The following is a 20700-nucleotide window of genomic DNA, read 5'->3' as shown; positions in this document are numbered from 1 at the left end:
TAACTTGGATGGGGGTTGCTCTGGCATCTGGCAGAGGTGGAGCCTAGGATGCCATTAAGCACCCCATGGTGCACAGGATAAACAGAAAGAGTTGTGTGCTCCAAATGTCTCCAGCATCAGTGCTAATGGGAGCTCTGTGTGGCAGGACTTACCCAAACAGCACCTCAGCTTCCTTTTTTGTAATATGTGTGTGTGTGTGTGTGTGTGTGTGTGTGTGTGTGTGTGGTGTCTGTTTAAATTATTTTTTATTTAACTAATTAATTAATTTTTATTCACTTTACATCCTGGTTGTAGTCCCATCCCTCCTCCCCTCCCAGTCACGCCCTTTCTCTCTCCCCCTTTCCCCCTCGCCTCTTCCTCAGAAAAGGAGAGCTCACTTTCCCATCCACCCCAGTTTATCAAGGAGCATCAGGACTGAGCATGTCCTCTTCCTCTGTGGCCTGGCAAGGCAGTCCCACCAGGGGGAAGTGATCAAATTGCTGGCAAGTGAGTCTGTGTCCGACGCAGTCCCCACTTCCCTTACTAGAGGACCCACATGAGGCCTAACCTGTCCATCTGCTACTTTGTAGGGGACATTTATTTATTTTTATTTTACGTATACGTTGGTGTTCTACCTGCTTGAACATGTGTGAGGGTGTCAGGTTCCCTGGAATCACAGTTGCAGACAGTTGTGAGCTGCCATGTAGCAGCTGCAAATTGAACCTGGGTCCTCTGGAAGAGCAGCCAGCGCTCTCAATTGATGAACCATCTCTCTAGCCCCCACAGCTTCCTTTTGCATACAAGATGTAACAATACCTCCACTGATAGTAATTATAATGATTTAATAAATTACTTAGAACAATACCTAGTATGTAGTAAATAATGAACGAAACAAACAACAATAACCAAAACAAACAAACAAATGAAAAAAAAAAAAAGCCAGGCGGTGGTGGCTCATGCCTTTAATGATTGTACTTAGGAAGCTGAGGTAAGTGGATCTCTGTGAGGCCAGCCTGGTCTACAGAGCAAGTTCCAGGACAGCCAGGGCTACACAGAGAAACCTTGACTGGAAAAATAAAACAATCCAGACAAAACCTGAAGTAGTGTCAGGCACATGCCTGTAATCCCAGAACTCAGCAGGCAGAGGCAGCAGGATCTCCAATAGTCTGAGGTCAGCCTGGGCTATCTTGTAAAGTTCAGTCTAGCCAGGGCTGCAGAGAAAACTCTGTCTCAACCAAGCCAAGCCAAACAGACTAACAATAATGATGATGAGAACGATGTTGCCCCGATTCACAGAAGTGGAAGAATTATCATTAAAACCCAGGTTTCCTTTATTGGTGGTGGGAATATTGTCATTTTAAGGGCACAATCAGTAACAGATCTGCAGCTGGTGAGGGTCGGCCAGCCACTGAGGCACATCTATGTAGATTCCCAAGGCCCCCAAGTTTTGCCTTTCAGACAGTCTGCCTTAAATTTCACTTCATGTTTTATGGTAGAGCGACATGAACTTCCTCAGAAGGCTGAGCTCGGGTCATCTCTACCTGTCATTCATAACAGCTCATGATGAGCTCACGTTTCAGCCCCCTTCCTGACAAATAGGCCACAGTAGGCTCTCATGAGAACAGAAGTGGATCCCGCTGGCAAGTTTACTGCTATTCATGTGCAAAAGGCAATGCAGACAGGCACGGAGCTCCCAGACCATCTGTCCTAGTTATGGTTAATAATGCCGTGATGAAATACCAGGACAGAAAGCAACTTGGGGTGGAGAAGATTTATTTGGCTCACACTTTCACATCACTGTTCTGTAGCAAGAATTTTGGAATTCTGGTTTCTTTTTTAAAAAACACAGAAATATTTTAAGAATGTGTTTTCGTTTGAATCCCAGGTGTGGGGTTGTGGGGCCGCTTCACAGCAGCTGACTGTGAGTTGCCTCGTGCTCTGGTGGGGGGTGTGATTTTGCCAGCTGAAGATAGTTTTGTGACTGTGTGGCATTTGGAATTCTGGGGACTTTTCAGAGGGTGTATAAATGCTAGGGTCCCCAGAAGTCGGGTGGGCTGTTGGCTACTGTTGGTCTTAGTTTGTTAAGTAGTCGTGCACAAAAAAAAAAAAAAAAGTAAAAAGAAGAAATTAGATATCCTGACGTCAAAGCTCAAACTTGCCCCAAGGAGCTCCGTACCCCTGATCAGCAGGTAGTGGTCTAACGATAATCTAACCGTCACACCCTTTCTCACTTTATTCAAGGATCTCTTTCCTTTCCTCACTATCCTTTTCTCTTATAACTAATGTTAGTGGACTGAAAGGGAAGAAGAGAGGTAGAGAAGGGTGGAAGAAAGAAGAACCCACAAAGTAACTAAGGCTGATTCCACTGTTCACCATTGGAGGAAGTCAGGACAGGAACTCAAGAAGGAAGGAACGTGGAGGCAGGAGCTGATGCAGAGACCATGGAGTGCTCTTTCTGGCTTGCTCAACCTGTTTTAAAGAACCCAGGACCACCAGCCCAGGAATGACACCACCCACAGCGGGCTGGGCCCTTTCTCATGACTTACTAATGAAGAAAATGCCTTATAGGCTTGTCTACAGCCCGATCTTGCAGAGGCATTTTCTTTATTGAGCTTTCCTCCTCTCAGATGACTTTAGCTTGTGTCAAGCTGACTTAAAACTATCTGGCTCACCATCAGTCATTCCCTAAGCAAGATAGCAAGGCCTGAAAGAGGCCTTCAGACTGGGATGACAGCCCGAAGGCCTTGTACCTCCCTCAGGGCCCTCATCTGATCCTCCTGTCTGGAACATTGATGGCCTCTTACCCAATCTGGGCATGTCCCACACTGTCCACTTTAACCCTCTAATCCTGTCCTCAGCCAGAGGTGAAATTCCTGCACTGGCCACTGAGAAGGCCCAGCTTACTAGGACATTCCTGCCTGCAGCCCCAGGCCTCACATCTCAGCAACACCCTCGCAGAATGCCTATGCTCTGCCCGGGACCCCCTTTCCAAGCTTTCGTTGAAATATCAGACGGTTAAGTGGTTAAAGCATTTGTTGCGGAATCCTGAGGACCAGATTTCGGCCAAAGGACCCAGGTAAAGGTTAGGTGAGCATGCCGGCTAGCTTGAATTCGGGTGCTCAGGGGTTGGAGACAGGAGATCCCAGGAGCAAGCTGGCAAGAGAGACTAGCTACGTCTGTGAGCTCTGAGTTCCTCGGACAGAGTGTGCCTCGGTGAAGAAGACAGAGGACTCCCAGCTGTCAACTGTGACCCTCCATACACCTGTGCTCACACGTGCACCCACACTTGTGCAAACACATGCACTCGCACACACGCTCACAAGCAAGAAAAAATAAAATTAGGCATTGCTTCCGGAGCATGGAAGTTAGGCCAGTTATACACACAGCAGCTCTCTCAGCTGTGTTCCTCTCTCTGCCTCTGAAGACCTACTACGCTCTTTATCAATTGTGCTCAGCTTCCGTTGCTTCTCTGACAAATGACTCCCCCCAGATGGCTTCAGGCAGCATGATAAGCTTCAGCCCTGTCAGTCAGAGCACCAACAGGACCCCACTGGGCTAGATTCTAAACGCCAGCCAGTGGGACCACTCTCTTTTCTGGAGGCTCCAGTTCAAACCTACTCCTGCTTTCTGGCTTCTAAGTTAGCCTCTAGGCCTTGGCTGGCGGCTCCCTCTCTATCGACACAATCGAAAAACGTGGCACCCCCTTCACTCTTCCCACTGCCCCCATCTCTCTCCGTACCATTCTCCCACTCCTTGTCCACGTTAAAGACCCCGTGAAGGGTAAGACACGCCCCCATCCCTGGTAAACTGATGAACGGCCTCCACTCTGTCTGCGGACTAATCCCCCTTGTGTAAAGCAGACGTGTGAGTTTCATGACAGGGCGTCTGTCTGTGAAGGGTCACTGTTTAGTCCACTGCACCGAACCATGGGGGGGAGGCGGGGAAGACTGTTCTGACCCAGAGAGCCCATGTTCCCCTAAAGGGAGCAGAACTATTCAGTTGGTGTGATGTCACTGGGCGTGAAGGCGGGCTCAGTGTGACCAGGTGTGCCGGTATTTCGGGTAAATATAGAAAACCAGATTCTTAGGTGAAACGTTCTAATTTTGAAATCATGGTGAAGATAAGAGAAAAAAAAAGAAAGGAGAGCGAGAAAAAAAAAAAAAAGAACCAAACCACATCAAACCAATTCAAGGGCTCTATCTGATCCTCAGCCACTCAGGTATATTGTAGGGGCCTCCCAGCCTGGGTCAGAAGATAAGAAATCACCCAGCACGTGCCCTGGGGCTAAGGCACCGTGGGGCCTGGAGGCGAGAGGGGAAACCGGTCAGAAGCACAGTGGGTACCTGTGGAGATGCCTCAGGGGAAAGCTCTGAGGGAGGAGGGACCAACCATCTCCCTGAGGACCAGCCATCACCTGCAGGAAGCAGCGGTGTGCATCAAAGAAGACAGGAAGTCAGGCTGAGGCCAACCTGCAGAAATCCTGCGGAGCGAGGTGGCTTCGTGCCTCCTGGCTTCAGAACAGACCAAGCAGACCCTGCCAGCTGCCAGATGCTGGATCCTTTTCTTCCCTGAAACCTTAGTAGCCCTACAGCTGGGGGATGCCAGGCAAGGGCACGAGAAGGAAGATTTTCACCCCATTCATTCATTCATTCATTCATTTACTTATTTGTGTATTATGTATATGTGTGTGTACTTTAAGGCAGGAGGTCAGTGTGGGGGCATCCTTCCTAACTACTTTCCCCCACTGTATCTTTCCAGACGAGATCTCTCACTTAACCTGGAGCTCACTCACCCTGGTAGACTAGCAGGCCAGCGAAGCCCAGGGATCCTCCTGTCCCCGCCTCTGAGGCACTGGAACAATAGGCATCCAGTTCTTTCTTGTAAGGTCCTGGGTTCTGAACTCAGGGCTTCATACTTGAATAGCTAGTACTTTACCAACCAAGCCGTTGCCCCAGCTTCATTTTAATTTTACTTTGTCAGTGCTACAGACCAAACCCAGGACCTTAGGCGGGGTAGACAAGAGTTCTATCATCGAGCACACTCCAGCCCAACCTTTCAAATTTTTTTGTTGTTGTTGTCGTTGTTGTTTTGTTTTTTTTCAGACAGGGTTTCTCTGTGTAGCCCTGCCTGTCCTGGAGCTCACTCTGTAGTTCCAGGCTAGACTCAGACTCAGAGATCTGCCTGCCTTTCCCTCCTGAGTGCTGGGATTAAAGGCATGTGCCACCACCGCCCAGCTTTTTTAATATTTTAAAAAGTTTGAGCTCAACAATGCTACCACCGACTTAAACATTCATTGAAATCCTTTAATGTGGGTACTGGAAACGGAGCAGCTGGTGCCCTTAGCTGCCGGGCCATCTCTCCAGCCCCTAATGTTGCTATTTTATAAACAGGGACACAAGGCTTGAAATAGGTCAGCAGGTTGCTCATTGAGTTTGGAGATAGAGACCACTGGCCTTGCAAGGCCTAGTCCTGTGGGCCTGCAACTCAGGAGGATGGGGGAGGGGCTGCAGTGGATTTCTGGCATCCTGGGCTACAAAGTGAATTGGAGTCCAGCCTGGGCTTCGTGAGACATGAAGGGGGAGATCTTGGGGCAGAAAAAAGAGAAACATGGGGCTTGAATTGGGTTTCCTGGGCTTTCAGCTTGGGGGTGTCCTACAGAATAAGGAAAGTCGCAAGGCAGAGGAGGGCCTGGGGGTTCTGGTCTGCTGGTTTTGAGGGCAGACCTCCGCCTTCATGGAGATCTAGGAGACCTCCCAGATCTAGGAGGCTCCAGGGTGGGGATCAGGTCAGGGCTCTGGCATAGGGTCTAGCCTCAGTTTTGAAGCCAAGTCCCCCTCCCCCCACTACTTGGGAGGAGAGACTGCTGGGGCGGGCATGTTAGAGTGAAGAGCCTGGCTGCACGTGCCTGGACCAGCTGCCACCAAAGTGTCCTCACCAGAAGGCTTCCCGGCGACTCAGACTCACCCCGGGACTACCCAGACCTTCAGCCTCTAAGAGACAGTTGGTACAACTGGAAAACCTGGCTGGTACCGGAGGTGTGGGTTCATCCTGAGCACTGATAAACTCGGGGTGTAACACTTGCAAAACCAGCAACTGGGAGTAGAGGTGGGAAGACCAGGAATTCACGGTTGTTCTTAGCTACCTAAGGGGTATGAGGCCAGCCAGGGCTACATGACACCTTGTCTCAAATATATATATAAATTTAAATTTATATCTATATATATTAAAAATTTTTATGCTTTTAACTCCAGAACTCAGGAGGCAGAGGCAGCCTGGTCTATATAGTGAGATCCAGGACAAACAAGGCAATGTAGAGAGATCCTTTCTGTGAAAAAAAAAAAAAATTAAGCATGTAGCTTGTGACAATCTGACAGGCATTGTCACCTTTCTGAGCTGTCGCAAACTATGGCTAAAGATAATAATGACATATCTGCCAAAAAGGTGTTGGGAAAATTCTTCTCCTCCTCCTCTCTCCCCCAACCCCCTCATGTCAAGGTCTCAGTCAGGCTGGGTGTGAACTTGTGGATACAGGTAATCCTCCTGCCTCAGAAGGGAAAAGAAGAGAAAGGCCTACTGGTGTTGGCCACCCATTTTTAAACATCTCCCACAACCAGATGCCATCCTAAGCAATTTGTATTAATTTTCTCAGCAAATCCTCACACATTGTGGAACAGAATATAAAAAGACCATAAGCCTGCATTATATGAGCAGCTTCGCATTTTGTTTCCCAAGTGCTTTATTGAGCTGTGATGTATGTACCATAAAAATCCATCCACTTTAGGCACACAGCAATTTTTTGCATATTTACAGAGCTGCGCAACCATCACCACTTCAGTTTGAAAATATTTTCCTCATTCCCCACAAACCCGGTTCCCATTAGCAAGCACTCTCCTCCTCCTCCCCAGTCCCCGGCAACCACTAACCTACTCTGTGTCTCCCCAGATTTGCCTTTTATGGAAATTTCACATAAATGGAATCATATATTATGTGGCCCTCTGAGTATTGTTTCTTTCGCTTAGCACAATTTTGGAAGGTCCATCCATGAGGCTACATGTTTCGGTAGCTTTTTTTTTTTTTACGGCTGAATAATATTCCGTTGTGTTCTGTATCATACTTGGGTGATGGAGTCATCCATTGTGAACATTTGAGTCACTGGCGCTTCTTGGTGATTATGGAAATGTGGCTTTGAGCATCCTTAGAAATCCTTGTGTGGATGAGCTTCTGTCTCTCCTGGGCATCATTCAGCTGGAAAGAGATTGCTCAGTCCCATAGCAAACTTAAATTTTTTTTTTAAAAAAAAGTCTTTTCAGAAAGTGTGTGTTTACATACATGCACGTGTGTATGTGTACTACCTGTATGCCGGAACTGGAGTTCCAGGCAGTTGTGAGCTCCCTGATATGGACGTTGGGAATAGAATCCATGTCCCCTGGGAGGGCAGCGAACACTTTAGCCACTTAGCCATTCTCAGCCCTTTGCCATTTTGGAAGGATGCATCTGGTTATGGGAGATGTTCAAAAATAGGTGGCTAATACTAATAGGCTCTCTCTCTCTCTTCTCCCTCCCCACCCCCCCAGCAGGCCTAGGCAAGCTTCAGCTCCAGCCCTGGAAGAGGGGGCAGCGGAATCAGAGTTGGAGTACCCAAAATGCTATTGCTTCCATCCCTGAATAAAGCAACCCTCAATCTTCCTCTCCCTCCTCTCCTCTCCCTCACTCCCTCTGTTTCTTTTTTCTGCCGTTTCGGGCTGAATCCAAAGTCAAGCTAGGCAGGAGCTCTGCCCCTGAGCTCCATCCCCAGCCGGATAAAGTGAAGCCCATCCAGACATAGCAGGCTGTCATTTTTAAAAGACAACCAAAATTCCTTATTAACCTTTGATTTGCTAATGGACAGCTTTTGGGAACCAGTTCTCTTGTACAGTGTGGGTCCCAGAAATGCCGGCTGCTGAGCCGTCTTGCTAGCTCTGTTTCTTACATTTTATTGTCTGTCGGTCTTGCAAACTTGTATCCGACTCAAGGTTCACCACGCTCCTGTGGGGTGGATGTTGTGACTGGCTCTTCTTCACAGAGAAGGAAATCCAAGGGAGAGGGTGACCTGCCCAAGGTCACAGTGCAGCCTCAAACCTAAGCGGCCTGACTCCTATCTTCTCCCGTGAGACCTTGCGGCCCCGGCTGCTATAGGGGTGTCTGGAGCTGGAGTGGACTTGTCCACTTAGACCAGCTAAGAGCGATGATAATGAGTCATTCTAATCAGAGCCCAAACTGAAGACTTGTCTTTCACGAGGACGACATTTAGACAACAGATTAGTAAATATAAGCGACACATTTGCTATCTATTGACTCGGGATATGTGGGTGAAATAAACGGCTGAGGAGCACTGATCTGAGCAAGCACCTTGTATTACAAGTGTGGAAACCGATGCCCAGGGCGGGGGATGTATTTACCAAGGGCTGGCTCCGCTATGCTGGCAGTCCCTGGAGCTGTGTTCGCAGAATTCCAGGCTGAGATTCCTGGGGGGCTTCTGCACTCCGTCCCCTGGAAGCCCCTTTCCTGACCCAGTTCCCTTCCTCTCCTAAGACTGTCCCTCGGCCACCCTCAGGTGCTGGGCCAGGAATTCCTTTCAGAGACTTAAACAGAGCCGAAAATAATGGTCAACCCCCTCGGGGGTCTCCAAGGGCCCTCTGCTCCATTTCTCTCTCCACTTAGCTGACTCAGTCTCCCCGAGTGTCTTCCCCGAGCTTGTCCTAGACCTCACAGCTCTGCCTTCATGTGCTCTCACGCGTGGTGGGGTGTAGGGACAACCACCTGCCTCCCCTGTGCCCTCTTTCCAGCCCTCTCCAATAAGGCAAGAGAGACAACTCTGAATCGGTCAAACCCCCGAACCCAGGAAACCACAGGCAGAGGCTGGGAAGGCGCCACCGAAACAGAGGCGCGGAAACAAAGGCCCAGAAAGAATGTCCTAGACAAAGAGGGAGGAAGAATGGACCTACAGACTCGGGAAAGGGCCTGGCGAGGACGTCGAAGGGGCCAGAAGTGAGGGAATCTCGAGATGGGAGAACCAGGAGAGAGAGAGAGAGAGAGAGAGAGAGAGAGAGAGAGAGAGAGCGAGAGCGCAGAGGGGAAAGTTGGAGAAGTCAGAGTTTGAGAAAAGGGGCGGAAGACGGAGACGGCGCTGGCAGGAGACCCAGGCGCGCGGGGCCGGGCGCGGGTCCCACGTCCCCGGGGGCGGACCCTGCTGGCGGCGCCTGGCCCCGCTGCGGCCGTCGGAGCAGCCACATTCCTCCGGGTTTCCCACACATTCGCCATCAAAGCGTCCCCAAAGCCCCAGCTTTTCCCGCGCCCCTCCCCCGCCACTGGCTGGAGAAGCTATTTTTCACCCCCTCCTGGTCTTTAATCTGTTGTGGGAAAAGAAAGCGGCTTTTGTTGAACGAGGGGCTGCGCGGGGGGCGGGGAGGAGGCGCGGGCGATTGTGTGTCCCGCAGCTGCGCGCCAACGCTGGGGTGGGGGCTGCCGGGGTGCAGGCCGGGAGCCGTGGCTGCCAGGGAAGGTGGGCCAGGGCGGCAGGGGTGCAGCCAGGTCGCGGTGCAGGTCCTGAAGGTGGCTTAGGGCTGTAGGGACAACCAGGGGGCGGGTTGCGGGCGCGGAGGGTGGCGGTAGAGAGGGGATGGAGGAAAAGGCCACCGAGTGTTCTGGTCACCGTCCTTTTGGCCAGGGTATTGCCTGAAGACGGGACTCACACGGGGCTGGGCACGTAGAAGTGTGTCAGGCTGCAGAGCTGAGAAAGACGGGGCGCGATTAATCTGTGTTTGGTTTGGTTTGGTGCTGGTGATAGAGCCGAGGATCTCGTGTATGCCGGACTGGCACTCTACCAATGAGCTACACGCTCAACCAGACAGACAGCTCGCTAGCATTTAAATCCGGCTGCCTGCCGCCCTCACCTGGGGCCCAGACACGCAGCTTCCAAACTCACAGGAGAGAGTGCGGCAACACAGACTACCTGACCGACCCCCACCCCCTCCACATTTTGCGAGGCTTCAGGGGTGTTCCCTTCGAATTCCACGCCCAAAGCGTAAGCGTGCAACGCTCACTGTTCGGCCCGCCGAGGCTGTGTGACCTTGCTCGGGTTACCTCCTGTCTTTGAGCCTCCTCTGTCAATCTGAGGGTTGAGGGTGATGATACACGCAGAGATACCTACCCGGTTAGGTTTGGGGGGACACGGCCTGTAATGAGGGCACCTGGAAGGTGGGGCTGCGGGATGGAAAACGTAAGGACAGCCTGGGCTGCACAGCAAGGCTGTCTCATAAAACATAAAGAAACAAATGTCAAGGTCGTGGCTGGCACTCAGCAGACCCTACCGCTACACGAGTCGGCTTGGTGACTCGCTGCTATACTGTGGAGCCATGCGGCCTGCAGGAAGGTCCCTGTGAGCGGCAGCCAAGCCTTGTCCTCTGGCACCCCAGCCTGTCCAAGCTCTCTCTTTCCTCTCTGGCAGGGTTAACCCTGTCTCCAGGCCCATCCCTCTCTCCCTCCCATCTCCTTCCCCTGGCAGCTTTTGAACTGCTGCTGGGCCCCAGGCCAAAGCAAGACAATGTCTGAGCAGGGTGGACTGTTCTTCAAGGTCTTTTTTTGTCCTCATCTTTCTTTGCTGTGCACTCTGGACCTCATGATTCTTCTGCGACCTTTCCCGGCCCTAAAACTCAACTATCTGCCGAAGAGAACATTACGCCTGGAAGTCACAGGACCAAAGGACAACGCGTTTTCGAACTTCTACATTTTTATTTTGCTTGTAGTGCTGGACATCAAACCCTTGGGCCGCTCTAATTTACACCCTGCAGGCCAGGGCCTGTTGGCCTATACTGATAATCGCAGCACCCAGGGGGTAGAGGCAGGAGGATCTCCACAAGTTATAGACTAGGCTGGTCTACACATGAGTTCCAGGACAGCCACAGAGGGACACAGAAAGACCTGCCTCAAAACAACAACAACAACTAAAACTTTTTAAAGGGGGAGGGGGACTGGAGAGAGAGCTCGGAGGTTAGGAGCACTGGCTGTTCTTCCAAAGGTCCTGAGTTCAGTTCCCAGCAACCACATGGTGCCTCACAACCATCTATAGTGAGATCTGGTGCCCTCTTCTGACATGCAGCAGTACGTGCAGGCAGAATAGTGTATACATAATAACTTACTAAAACTTTAAAAACAACAACAAAAAACGTCTTATATCTAAGTGCTGATGGTTACTGGTGTCAGATTGAACTCAGTTGTCATTAATATGTGTGTGTGTGTGTGTGTGTGTGTGTGCTCACTTTGGTAGCACATATACTAAAGTTGGAACAATATAGAGAAGACAAGCATGGTCTCTGAGTAAGACCCATAAGTTGGTGAAGCATGCCTCACTAAAAATTATTTTTTTTGAGGCTGGGCAGTGGTGGTGCAAACCTTTAATCCCAGCACTTGGGAGGCAGAGGCAGGCAGATCTCTGTAAGTTCTAGGTCAGCCTGGTCTACAGTGCAAGTCCAGGACAGCCAGGGCTACACACAGAGAAACCCTGTCTTGAAAAGCAAACAAACAAAAAAGTCTCTTTGTCAGTGTGTGTAGATATGTGTGAGGATGTGCGTGTCAAGGCATGACTGTGGAGGTCAGAGGGCAACCCTGTAGAACTGATTCTCTCATCCCAGCTCCACATGGGTTCCAGGGTTGCTCAGCAAGTGCCTTTATCCCTGAACCATTTCATCACACTAGCTTGTGGAGATCCTCCTGCCTCTGCCTCCTGAGTGCTGAAACTATAAGTACAGGCTACCAGGCCTGGCCCACAGGACTTAAAGTTAAGTTGTCTGTACCAGTGCTTATAAGGGACACCGATGAATTCAAGGCCCCCTTGGGCTACAAAGTTAGGCTCTGTCTCAAAAACACCCACAGCTTCCCCCCAATAAACAAGTGTCTCACACAGGCTAGGGGCTAAGAAAATAGCTCCCTCTGGCTTACCCTGTGCCAGAGGCAGAGCCAGCCCTGGGGCATGGCTTGATCATTAACCGGTTGGTGAAGTAAGGGGTTAGTCAGCTTTACGATGGTGGGGCTGGACTAAGATGGAGAAGGTAGTGAACTCCAAAGCTGGTCCCTAAGTTTAGTAGCATCCACTGTGTAATGTCAAAGGACGTGCCACATTGGGAGGGGAGCTGGAACGCTCATAGAGAGCGTTTAGTGTGTGCAAGGCTCTTGAGTCCTGGCTCTAGCACCTAAATAAACACACCCTGTCTATCACTCTAATGAGCCCAATTTACTTTTTGCTATCTGGTGGAATACAGTCTTCTCAGGGGCTGGCGAAACTGCTCATCAGGTAAAGTTGATTGACACGGAGCTTATGGACCTGAGTTTGATCTCCTGTAGCAGAGGGAGAGAAACAACCTCTGTAAATTGTCCTCTGACCACCACGCATTCATCAAGATGTGGACACACATAGATACAAGCAGTAACAACACTTCCCAAAAGGTCTCTTGGAAGGATGGAAGTGGAGTAATAGATGCAGGAGGATGAAAGCTTTGGAGACAGGGTGAAAATCTTGGATTTACCACCTAAGAGCTATGTGGCCTGGTCTATTTGCCTCTCTGAGCCTCTTTCTAAAGTGTCCAGAAAACGGGCCAGCAAAGCCAGGCATGGTAGAGCACATTTGGGATCCCAACACTGAGAGGCTGAGGTGAGAGAATTTTAAGTTTGAGGACAGCTCAAGCTACACAATAGGACTGTGTTTCAGAACAGTCAATGAGAAAATGCGGGGCTTGGGCTAAGGCTGAGGGAACAGTGCCTGCCTGGCACTCACAAGGCTGCAGGTCTCATCCCCAGCACTTTAAAAACCTAACCAAAACAAACAAGCAAACAAACAAAACCAACAAAGATTAGGTAAACAGCTCTTGGCAAACAGAAGTCAGCAAACAATGATGAAGGTGGCTGTGACAGCTGTTTCTGAAGTGTAGAGGAGCCCTTCTCGATGACCCCTAAAATCTTCACCTCTTCAAGGACTTAGGTCCCCATGTCCCTAATATTGCCTTTCTTTGTGATGCCCACAGTTCTGGCAACTCCTTCCAGAGGAAGCACTATCTATAAGGCGCACCTTGGATCCCATTCAACACATCCTAACACGGAAAGGTTCTGACTTCCCATCCTCTGTCCCCTACGGTTCTCCCAGCTGTCAGGTGGGTAAATATAATTTTCTTCCCAACTTTATAGAGCTGATAAGTGAGAAGGAGTGAGGGTGGAGAGCCTAACCAATGCCAGAATCTTTTATGCCTTCCTTGTCTCCTCTGGTTTTGGGGGGTGTACTTTGGGGTTCGAATTTGCAGAGACTCATGGGATAGGCCTTTCTGAACAAATAGGTAGATATCAGAAAAGGCACAGGCTGGCAGGACGGCTCAGCATAAAGGTGCTTGGCCTTGGAGCCTGATGATCTGCATTTGCTCCCAGGACCCAGAGTGCAAGGAAGGAACCCCATTCCCAAAAGCTGTCCTTTTGACTTGCTCAGATGGTGGTGGCATGCAGACATTGAGACACTGTGTGACCACACTTACATAAATCACTTACCGGTTTTGATTTTTTTTTAAAACACAGCTTCTGGGAACCTTGAACCCATTTAGAAGACTTAACAATTATGAGAACTAGGGCCAGAGCGGTCAGGGAGTCAGGGGAGTAGAGGGGCTGGATCTTGGCCACAGGGCAGTCACAGACATTCGCCATAAGCTTGGACAAGGTTCTAAGGTCCCCTGGATCCCTGAGTCTACACATGGAGAAAAGATAGGCAGCCAGGCTGACAGAAGCCCAGTTTAAGCAAGACATCTGCGATCCTCATCATCATGACATTGACTTTGAAATTCACAGTCTAGAGACCCCACTGCCACCACGTCTTAAATTTCTAAAGACGAAACAGTAATAGCTTACAGTTCTGCCAGCTCCTCAAAAAAAAAAAAAAAAAATCAGAGAGCACAACATCGCTTTTTTTTTTTTTTTTTTTTTTTAAATTTTGGCAGAGGAAGATGCAGTTCCTGGAAATGCTTACAAAATGATTCCTGACACTAGGAGGAGATAGTTAAGAGGGGAAAAGGAAAGAGAAAAGTTATCTGCATACGGATAGAAAAAAGGAAGGTGGAAAGAAAAGGGATAAACAAAAGAACGAAAAGAGAAAGGGGGGCTTTAAGGGCCCCAATTCAAGGGGACGTTATCAAGGTCTCAGCATCTGCGATTCGCAAGCCGCTCGCCGGCGAGGGTGGCGCAGGCCCCGCCCCCGTCTCGGGTGTCGGGCGCTCATTGGTGGGAGAGGCAGTCGCCGGCCGGTGACTGCCCGAGGAAAGGTTGCCTGGGACACGCATCCCTGGGTGAACGCATGACGTCCCTCCCTGGCGCCAGGCTGTCTGGGGCTGAGTCTTAGATCAACACAGCTGTGGGACCCGGACCCACAGCTGGGCAAAGGAGCGGATTCCTCAACAAAAAATAGGATTGTGGGAAAAGTTCTGAAACAAAAACAGCGCAGACAAAAGCCTTAATGACATCCTTTCATAAAAATAAAAAATGCAAGAGGGGGGAAAAAGCTGGTAAAAGGAGCAGAACTGGGAACAGAAAGTTCAGAGGCGTTTGGAGTAAGAGGCTGAGGCCCCGCCACCGCTAAACAAGTTGCAGAAGGCCGGGCCGAGCCGGCCAGTCTGCCGTGCAGGGGAGCCTTCGGGGTTTAAACTCCAGTCAGTGTTTCCAACCCAAGCGAAACCCGCTCCTTTCAGACTTAGACTCTTAGGTCAGAAAAGACCCTTCAAGGCCGTTTGCTCCCCTCCTTCTCTTCCCTCCTCCCAGAGTTAGGTCCAGGAAGGAGAGGTTTGTGTCCCAAGGTAAGTTATTGGCATGGAAAGGACAGAATGAGGCTTGATAACCTCATGCCACCTTTCTGCCCTATCCCACACAGCCTATGGCCATTTCCGCCAGGAAGTGTCACGAGGAAAACCAACCGTCAACCTAGTAAACCCTAAACCCGCTATTCCAGCCTGAGGCAACAGAGGTAGTGAGGGAGGGCTGGAGAGGAGAGACCAGACCTGGGTGGGCTCCCTGAGGAGGGAGCGTGCTTATCAGGTGCTTATCAAGATTCTTTTGTTTTTTCGAGACAGGGTCTCACCAGTTCTTCCCTGGCTGTCCTGAAACCCACTAAGTAGACCAGGCTGGCCACAGACTCGGCGATCTGCCTGCTTCTGCCTTCTGAGCTCTGGGATTAAAGGCTCCCCCGGCACCCCCAACATAAATGAGGTCAGAGCCAGATGTGGTAGCACACCCCTTTAATTCCAGCACCAGGGAGATAGAGGGTCTCCGCCTTTGAGGCCAGCTTGATCTACAGAGAGCGTGCCAAGAGCAACCCTGCCTCACAAACACAAATAAATAAGTAAATAAAGACAGATAAATAAATAAACGAGGTCGACTTCATTAGCTCCACTTAACAGGCGAGAAAACTGAGGCACAGAGAATAATTTATTCCAAGTCCACACAGTTAGTGAATCGGAAGAACCGAAGTTTTGAACATAGGTCTGCCAGGCACTGAAGGCCATGATTTTTCTAGAAGCTCCTGGCTTGACTATTTCGCACAAACATGTAGAGAAAGGATCCTCTGTTGAGTTATTCGGGAGTCCCCACAGCCGCGGAGATTTCCCTTCCCGTGACCAAATAGCTGGCATTTAGCTTCTGCAGCATATAGAGACTGACTTGTGTTTCCACAGGTTAGATCCCCTTTTTCTAGCACCGAAATAGCTGGCCTTGAGAACTTTAATATCCCCAGGAGAAAACTCTCAGAGACTTCTTTCTTGGGACAACAAGGAACTATGGGAAAGAACGAGGCCTCAAGACTGGCTTACCTGTGATGGGATACCCAGTATGCTTTATCTGCCCGCTCCCAGCCCTTCCCACACAAGCATAGAGTTCTGAGTCAGAAAGTATTTATAACAATTCCTTACTTCTCCCTCTGCCATCAGAGCCAGGGTCGTAGATGACCAATGGCTAGCAGAGCTGGCCAGATTGAACCAGGGCTCTGGCTTCCTAGACCAGCGTCCTTCCAGTTATTGGAACTGCCCCAGCTCAGAGGTCCCATTGTCCTGCTCATCAGTACCACACACTACTGAACATCAGATTGTTTCCTGTGTTAATCTTGTCCCCGGACATTGTGAGATTCTTGAGGGCAGGAGCCTCCGTTTCAAAGTGAAGCGACTTCATAAATATTTACCAGGCTGATTGATTAAGAAAGCAATCTTGGCTGGGAAAGCCCACCTGGTCTTTTCCAAGATGGAAACCAGAATCTTGGAACTAGAGTCTTCCGAGCCCGGGAAGTGGAGAGACCAGGCAAGCAGGGAGTGCACTGTCCTTTTGCAATCTGGGATCGCCTGCCCGCTGGCTCCTCTCCTGATCTCTCAGATGGTGATAGAACTACTTCAGCAGGACTGGGGCTAATCATGTCCAGGTGGCTGCCCCTTCCACGGCAGAAAGGAACAGACAAGGGGGCGGCGGGATCGCCATTGTTTTCTACGCAGAGTGCTGTAAAGTGTGGGGAGGGAGGCAGGCTGTGCAAAATGAGGAACCGAGAGTTAGAAGAGATTTGCTGACCCATTCGGTTGTGCCTGCGGAGGGGCTCTTCCGAAAGGGTTTGTGCAGAAAGCATTCCTTGTAGCCCCCCATATTTGAAACCTTGTCCAAAATTCTGACCAAATTCACTTGCAGAGAACAACTGGGCATATATTTAGTGGCTGAAGGAGTTCATGGGGGCAAACGGTGCATGCTTTTTCTTTCTCCATGGAAAAGGCTTGGATTCAGGCTGCTTTCTTCTCTCTCTTTTACCCCCTTTCCCCCTTTTGCTCAAATAAATAGCGTTCTTTGCTCTCAACCTCCTCTTCCCTCCTCCTTCTGCAATCTCAGCGCCTAGCCCAAATCTGTTTTCTTCATTGTAACCTCAGCTTCACCGCAATTAATTTTTCCCCCTCTGGTCACAAGATAATTCCTGACGCCAGTGAGTCTGGAGGTCAGACGAGCAGCAAATTGGGGAACAAGGCGGCACTAATGCCTTACAAGTTTCCCTTGAAAATTCTTGAGAAAGAGAGAGAGAGTTCGCATTCGTTCTTCAAGGGATTTATGACCTCGGAGCTGTGGGTTCGAACCAGTGTTGGGCAGGGGGCAGGGCAGCTCCAGGATCTAGGGCGCCGCCAGAAAAAGCAAATTCTTAAAGTTAATGGTTTTAAGTGATTTTTCAAATCTGTGCTGGCTCCAGAGCCCCGCCTCTCGTCGGTATCAGCGCTTCCTCATTCCTCGCACCGGAGGCTCAGCGGTCCTCGGCGTCAGACCAGCCCGAGGAAGCCTGTTAGCAATTTAAACCCACTGTGAACGCCCAGGGCCGGGGAGGCGGTGCCCAGGGCGGGCGGGGGCGGAGCCTGGGCGGGCTGTTTTGAATAAGGGGGTGTGTCCTCGCGCGGCCTGCATAAGAGGCGGCGGCTGCAGGCGTGCGCGCAGTTTGCTGCTCTGGCGGTGTCCTGGTCGCATCACTCTCTCCGCTCTGTCCACGCTCTCTCCACCATGAAGGCGCTGAGCCCGGTTCGCGGCTGCTACGAGGCGGTGTGCTGCCTGTCGGAACGTAGCCTGGCCATCGCGCGCGGCCGCGGCAAGAGCCCGGCGGCCGAGGAGCCGCTTAGCCTCCTGGACGACATGAACCACTGCTACTCGCGCCTGCGGGAACTGGTGCCGGGAGTCCCGAGAGGGACTCAGCTTAGCCAGGTGGAAATCCTGCAGCGGGTCATAGACTACATCCTCGACCTGCAGGTGGTCCTCGCGGAGCCGGCTCCCGGACCCCCGGACGGTCCGCATCTCCCGATCCAGGTGTGCCAGGGAGCCAGCCCGGGCTGGGCTGAGCTTGCGGGCTGGGGTGCTGCGGGTGTCCCTCCACCGAGTCCCCGAGTGCCTTGGCTAACTCGTCTCTTACCCTCCTTTCACAGACAGCTGAGCTCACTCCGGAACTTGTGATCTCCAACGACAAGAGGAGCTTTTGCCACTGACCCGGCGGCCCTGGCACCTCCCGGTAGGTTTTCTCCTGAGGCGGGCTAGAAGGCATGCACGGGAAACCCGCGCTTGACAGAACGCTGCAAGGCTTAGCTCAGGCTCTCTCGGTTTGGAGAAACCCGAGAGGGAGAGGCAGGAGATTTATCCATGGTCACTTAGAAGCAATGCCAACATCACGTTCATTCCTAAGGCACGCTACGCTGCCTCTGCTCACTGCGGGTGGCCCAAGCCCAGGGCCAGTGGGCGCGCGGGTCGCATCAAATAGCCTTTTCACGGAGGGGACACCGCCCCACACACACTTCCACTAGTGTCATTTCCCAGCGGGAGGGGGAGTGGTGGCTCCGCCTGTGGTCCTTTGGCGCCAACTGGGTGGAGGCTGTGTGCGGCGCGGAGTTATCAGCTGGAGGTAGAGACGGAGTTTCCTCCCTGGCGCCGGCCAGTCTGCGGCGGCCTCCGCCTGGGCGCGCTCGGCGGAAACTGACGGCTCCCTCGCTCTTCTCTCCTCCCCCGCCCAGAACGCAGGTGCTGGCGCCCGTTCCGCTTGGGACCCTGGGACTCTAGGACCCTCTCACCAGCCGGAAGCCCGAGGGCATGAATGAGCCCCGATCGCGCCCAGCCCTCTTCACTTCCCCCAAACTCCTGCCTCGAGGCTTGACCTGGATGGAGCTCGAGAGCGAAGGACTGAACATGGGTGGCCTGAAGAGCTAGCGCTGGGCAGCAGCTGGGCAGCGTCACCCTGTCCCCACCCTGACTCCCAAGTCTTAAGAAACTGGCTTTTCCGAGAAGGGGGTTGTCGAGAAGGGGTTGTGTGGGCGAGTGGCCGCCCTGCACACTGCTGCAGGACAGGCAGCAGAAGCGCTGGTCTTTTTCTGGTCTCCTTGGAGAATGGCTCTGCGGCCCGGATTATGAACTCTATAATAGAGTATATAGCTTTTGTACTTTTTACAGGAAGGTGACTTTCTGTAATCAATGTGATGTATATTGAACTTTTTATAAAAGTTAACATTTTGCATAATAAACCATTTTTGAACACTTTGTGTGTGACATCATGCGCCGTCTTCCCATTTCTTACTGCGAATTAGGAAAGATCCTAGGAGCTCGGGAGAAGCAAATTTGCACATCCCTTCAGTAATGAGTAAAGTTCCCAGCTGAGCGCTTTGGTAGGAAGGGCTCAGGATAGGAATCCACGTCCACTGGGCAAGCTGTAGTCCTATCAACCTGCTATAAATGCAGTCAGCGGCTGGATTTTTTTTTCCCCTTCAGTCCTTTGAAACCTTGGCAGTGGCCCTTCCTGGCTCTGGGGATTTGATGAGTGGAGTCGTGTGTGGTGACCCATTTCAAGTATGAATAAACTGCCAGTCCTAGTTTCATTTCTCTCAGGCTTTCTGCTCTGGCTTCCTCCTGGACTTTCATACTTGGGGGAGGGAGGAACCCTGGGGTTTCTGGGCATAGTGTTGCATGCCTTTAGTCACCGCACTCTGGAGTCACGGGAAGGACCATCTCTTGAATTTGAGGCCAGAGCTACATAGACCCTGAGTTGGAGAATCAAGCCAGGGTCTTGCCTCAAATCTGCAGCCATTTTTGGGGATGGAGGCTAGCTGTTGGAGCAATGCTGCAGGTTCCCTCACTGTTCAGTAAACTTTAACTTTGGCCTGTAAGTCTGAGAAGGGTGAGTAGGTTTGTGGCGGGCAGGAGTAGGACCTTAAGCTATTTTGTGAGATCAGACCTGGGAGGGGGGCGAAAGGCAAGATACCAACCCAGGTGCCATGTATGCACCCAACATGGTGCCTCTCCAGGTGTGCTGCACCAGGCTCCTGTCCCCACTGAATTCCTGTTTATATGATCTAATCTGTGTGTCGGGCCTTGGCATGTGTTACTTCTATTTCATAACAAACAGGCCATGTCATTACCCTTAGTGCATTAACCCTAGGGAGCTTTCTGGGTGGGGGTGGGTGGGGGTGAACCAGGGTCGTGTGTGTGTGTGTGTGTGTGTGTGGCGGCGTGGTGGGTTGCGACCTTTCTCTGCCAATCATCGGCCCAGTCTAATGAATAGTTTTTAACCTGTCCTGGGTCCTGGTTTCCACTGACGGAAGATATGAGCATCCTTCATTCAGAGTAATAGCAGGCCTCCAACCTTCTGCTGGTCCTGTTCCCGTGGGAGAAACCTTTGCCCCAAATAAATTTAAGACTCCGGTGGCATCCACCTTGGATTATGTATTAAGGTGTGCTTAAAGCCCATCAAGGATGAAAATCCCGGATTGAGTACTGGGGACTACAGGCTGCACCTCCAGTAAGCCTCAGTTTTCACATTTGTACCGGACAGCGGTTCTGGGGGGTCTTTTCCTCCCCAGCACAGTCGTCTGCCTTCGGTTCACTCTGAAGACCTGGGAATGATGGAAAGCTGCAGGCTCCTGTGCTGTGCGACCCAGAGCAAGCCGCTTCTCTCCCGGTCCAGCTGCCTCCTAGGACCCAAGATAATGATGGGAAAGTTCTTTGAAATGCATCACACACCTACGAGGCATTATTAAGCTAATTCCAAGGAAATTGCTTGTCAGGACTCCCAGGGCTGAGCAGTTCAGGTGGCCTGGACAAAAGCTTAGACCATCTCGTCAATCCATTAGTCATTAGAGAGTGAAAGCAATTTAGCCCTAGGTCAAAAACCTCTGAGACACT

The 20700-nt window shown here is 51.1% G+C and overlaps 1 protein-coding gene and 1 pseudogene across 1 annotated transcript; both read left to right on the top strand.

The window, feature by feature from the left end:
• The first annotated feature begins 11268 nt into the window (after positions 1-11268).
• LOC132653279 (U6 spliceosomal RNA) lies at positions 11269-11381 on the top strand (annotated as a pseudogene).
• Positions 11382-17460: 6079 nt separating this feature from the next.
• On the top strand, positions 17461-19059 carry Id3 (inhibitor of DNA binding 3). Its single transcript, XM_021631459.2, has 3 exons — positions 17461-17847; positions 17964-18046; positions 18543-19059. The coding sequence occupies exons 1-2, from the start codon at positions 17548-17550 to the stop codon at positions 18021-18023; spliced, it is 360 nt and encodes a 119-aa protein (XP_021487134.1). The 5' UTR covers positions 17461-17547; the 3' UTR covers positions 18024-18046; positions 18543-19059.
• The last annotated feature ends 1641 nt before the right edge of the window (positions 19060-20700 follow it).

This window comes from Meriones unguiculatus, chromosome 3, assembly GCF_030254825.1.
Source record: "Meriones unguiculatus strain TT.TT164.6M chromosome 3, Bangor_MerUng_6.1, whole genome shotgun sequence".
Taxonomy (NCBI): Eukaryota; Metazoa; Chordata; class Mammalia; order Rodentia; family Muridae; genus Meriones; species Meriones unguiculatus.
This window is presented reverse-complemented; position numbering and strand designations above follow the sequence as displayed.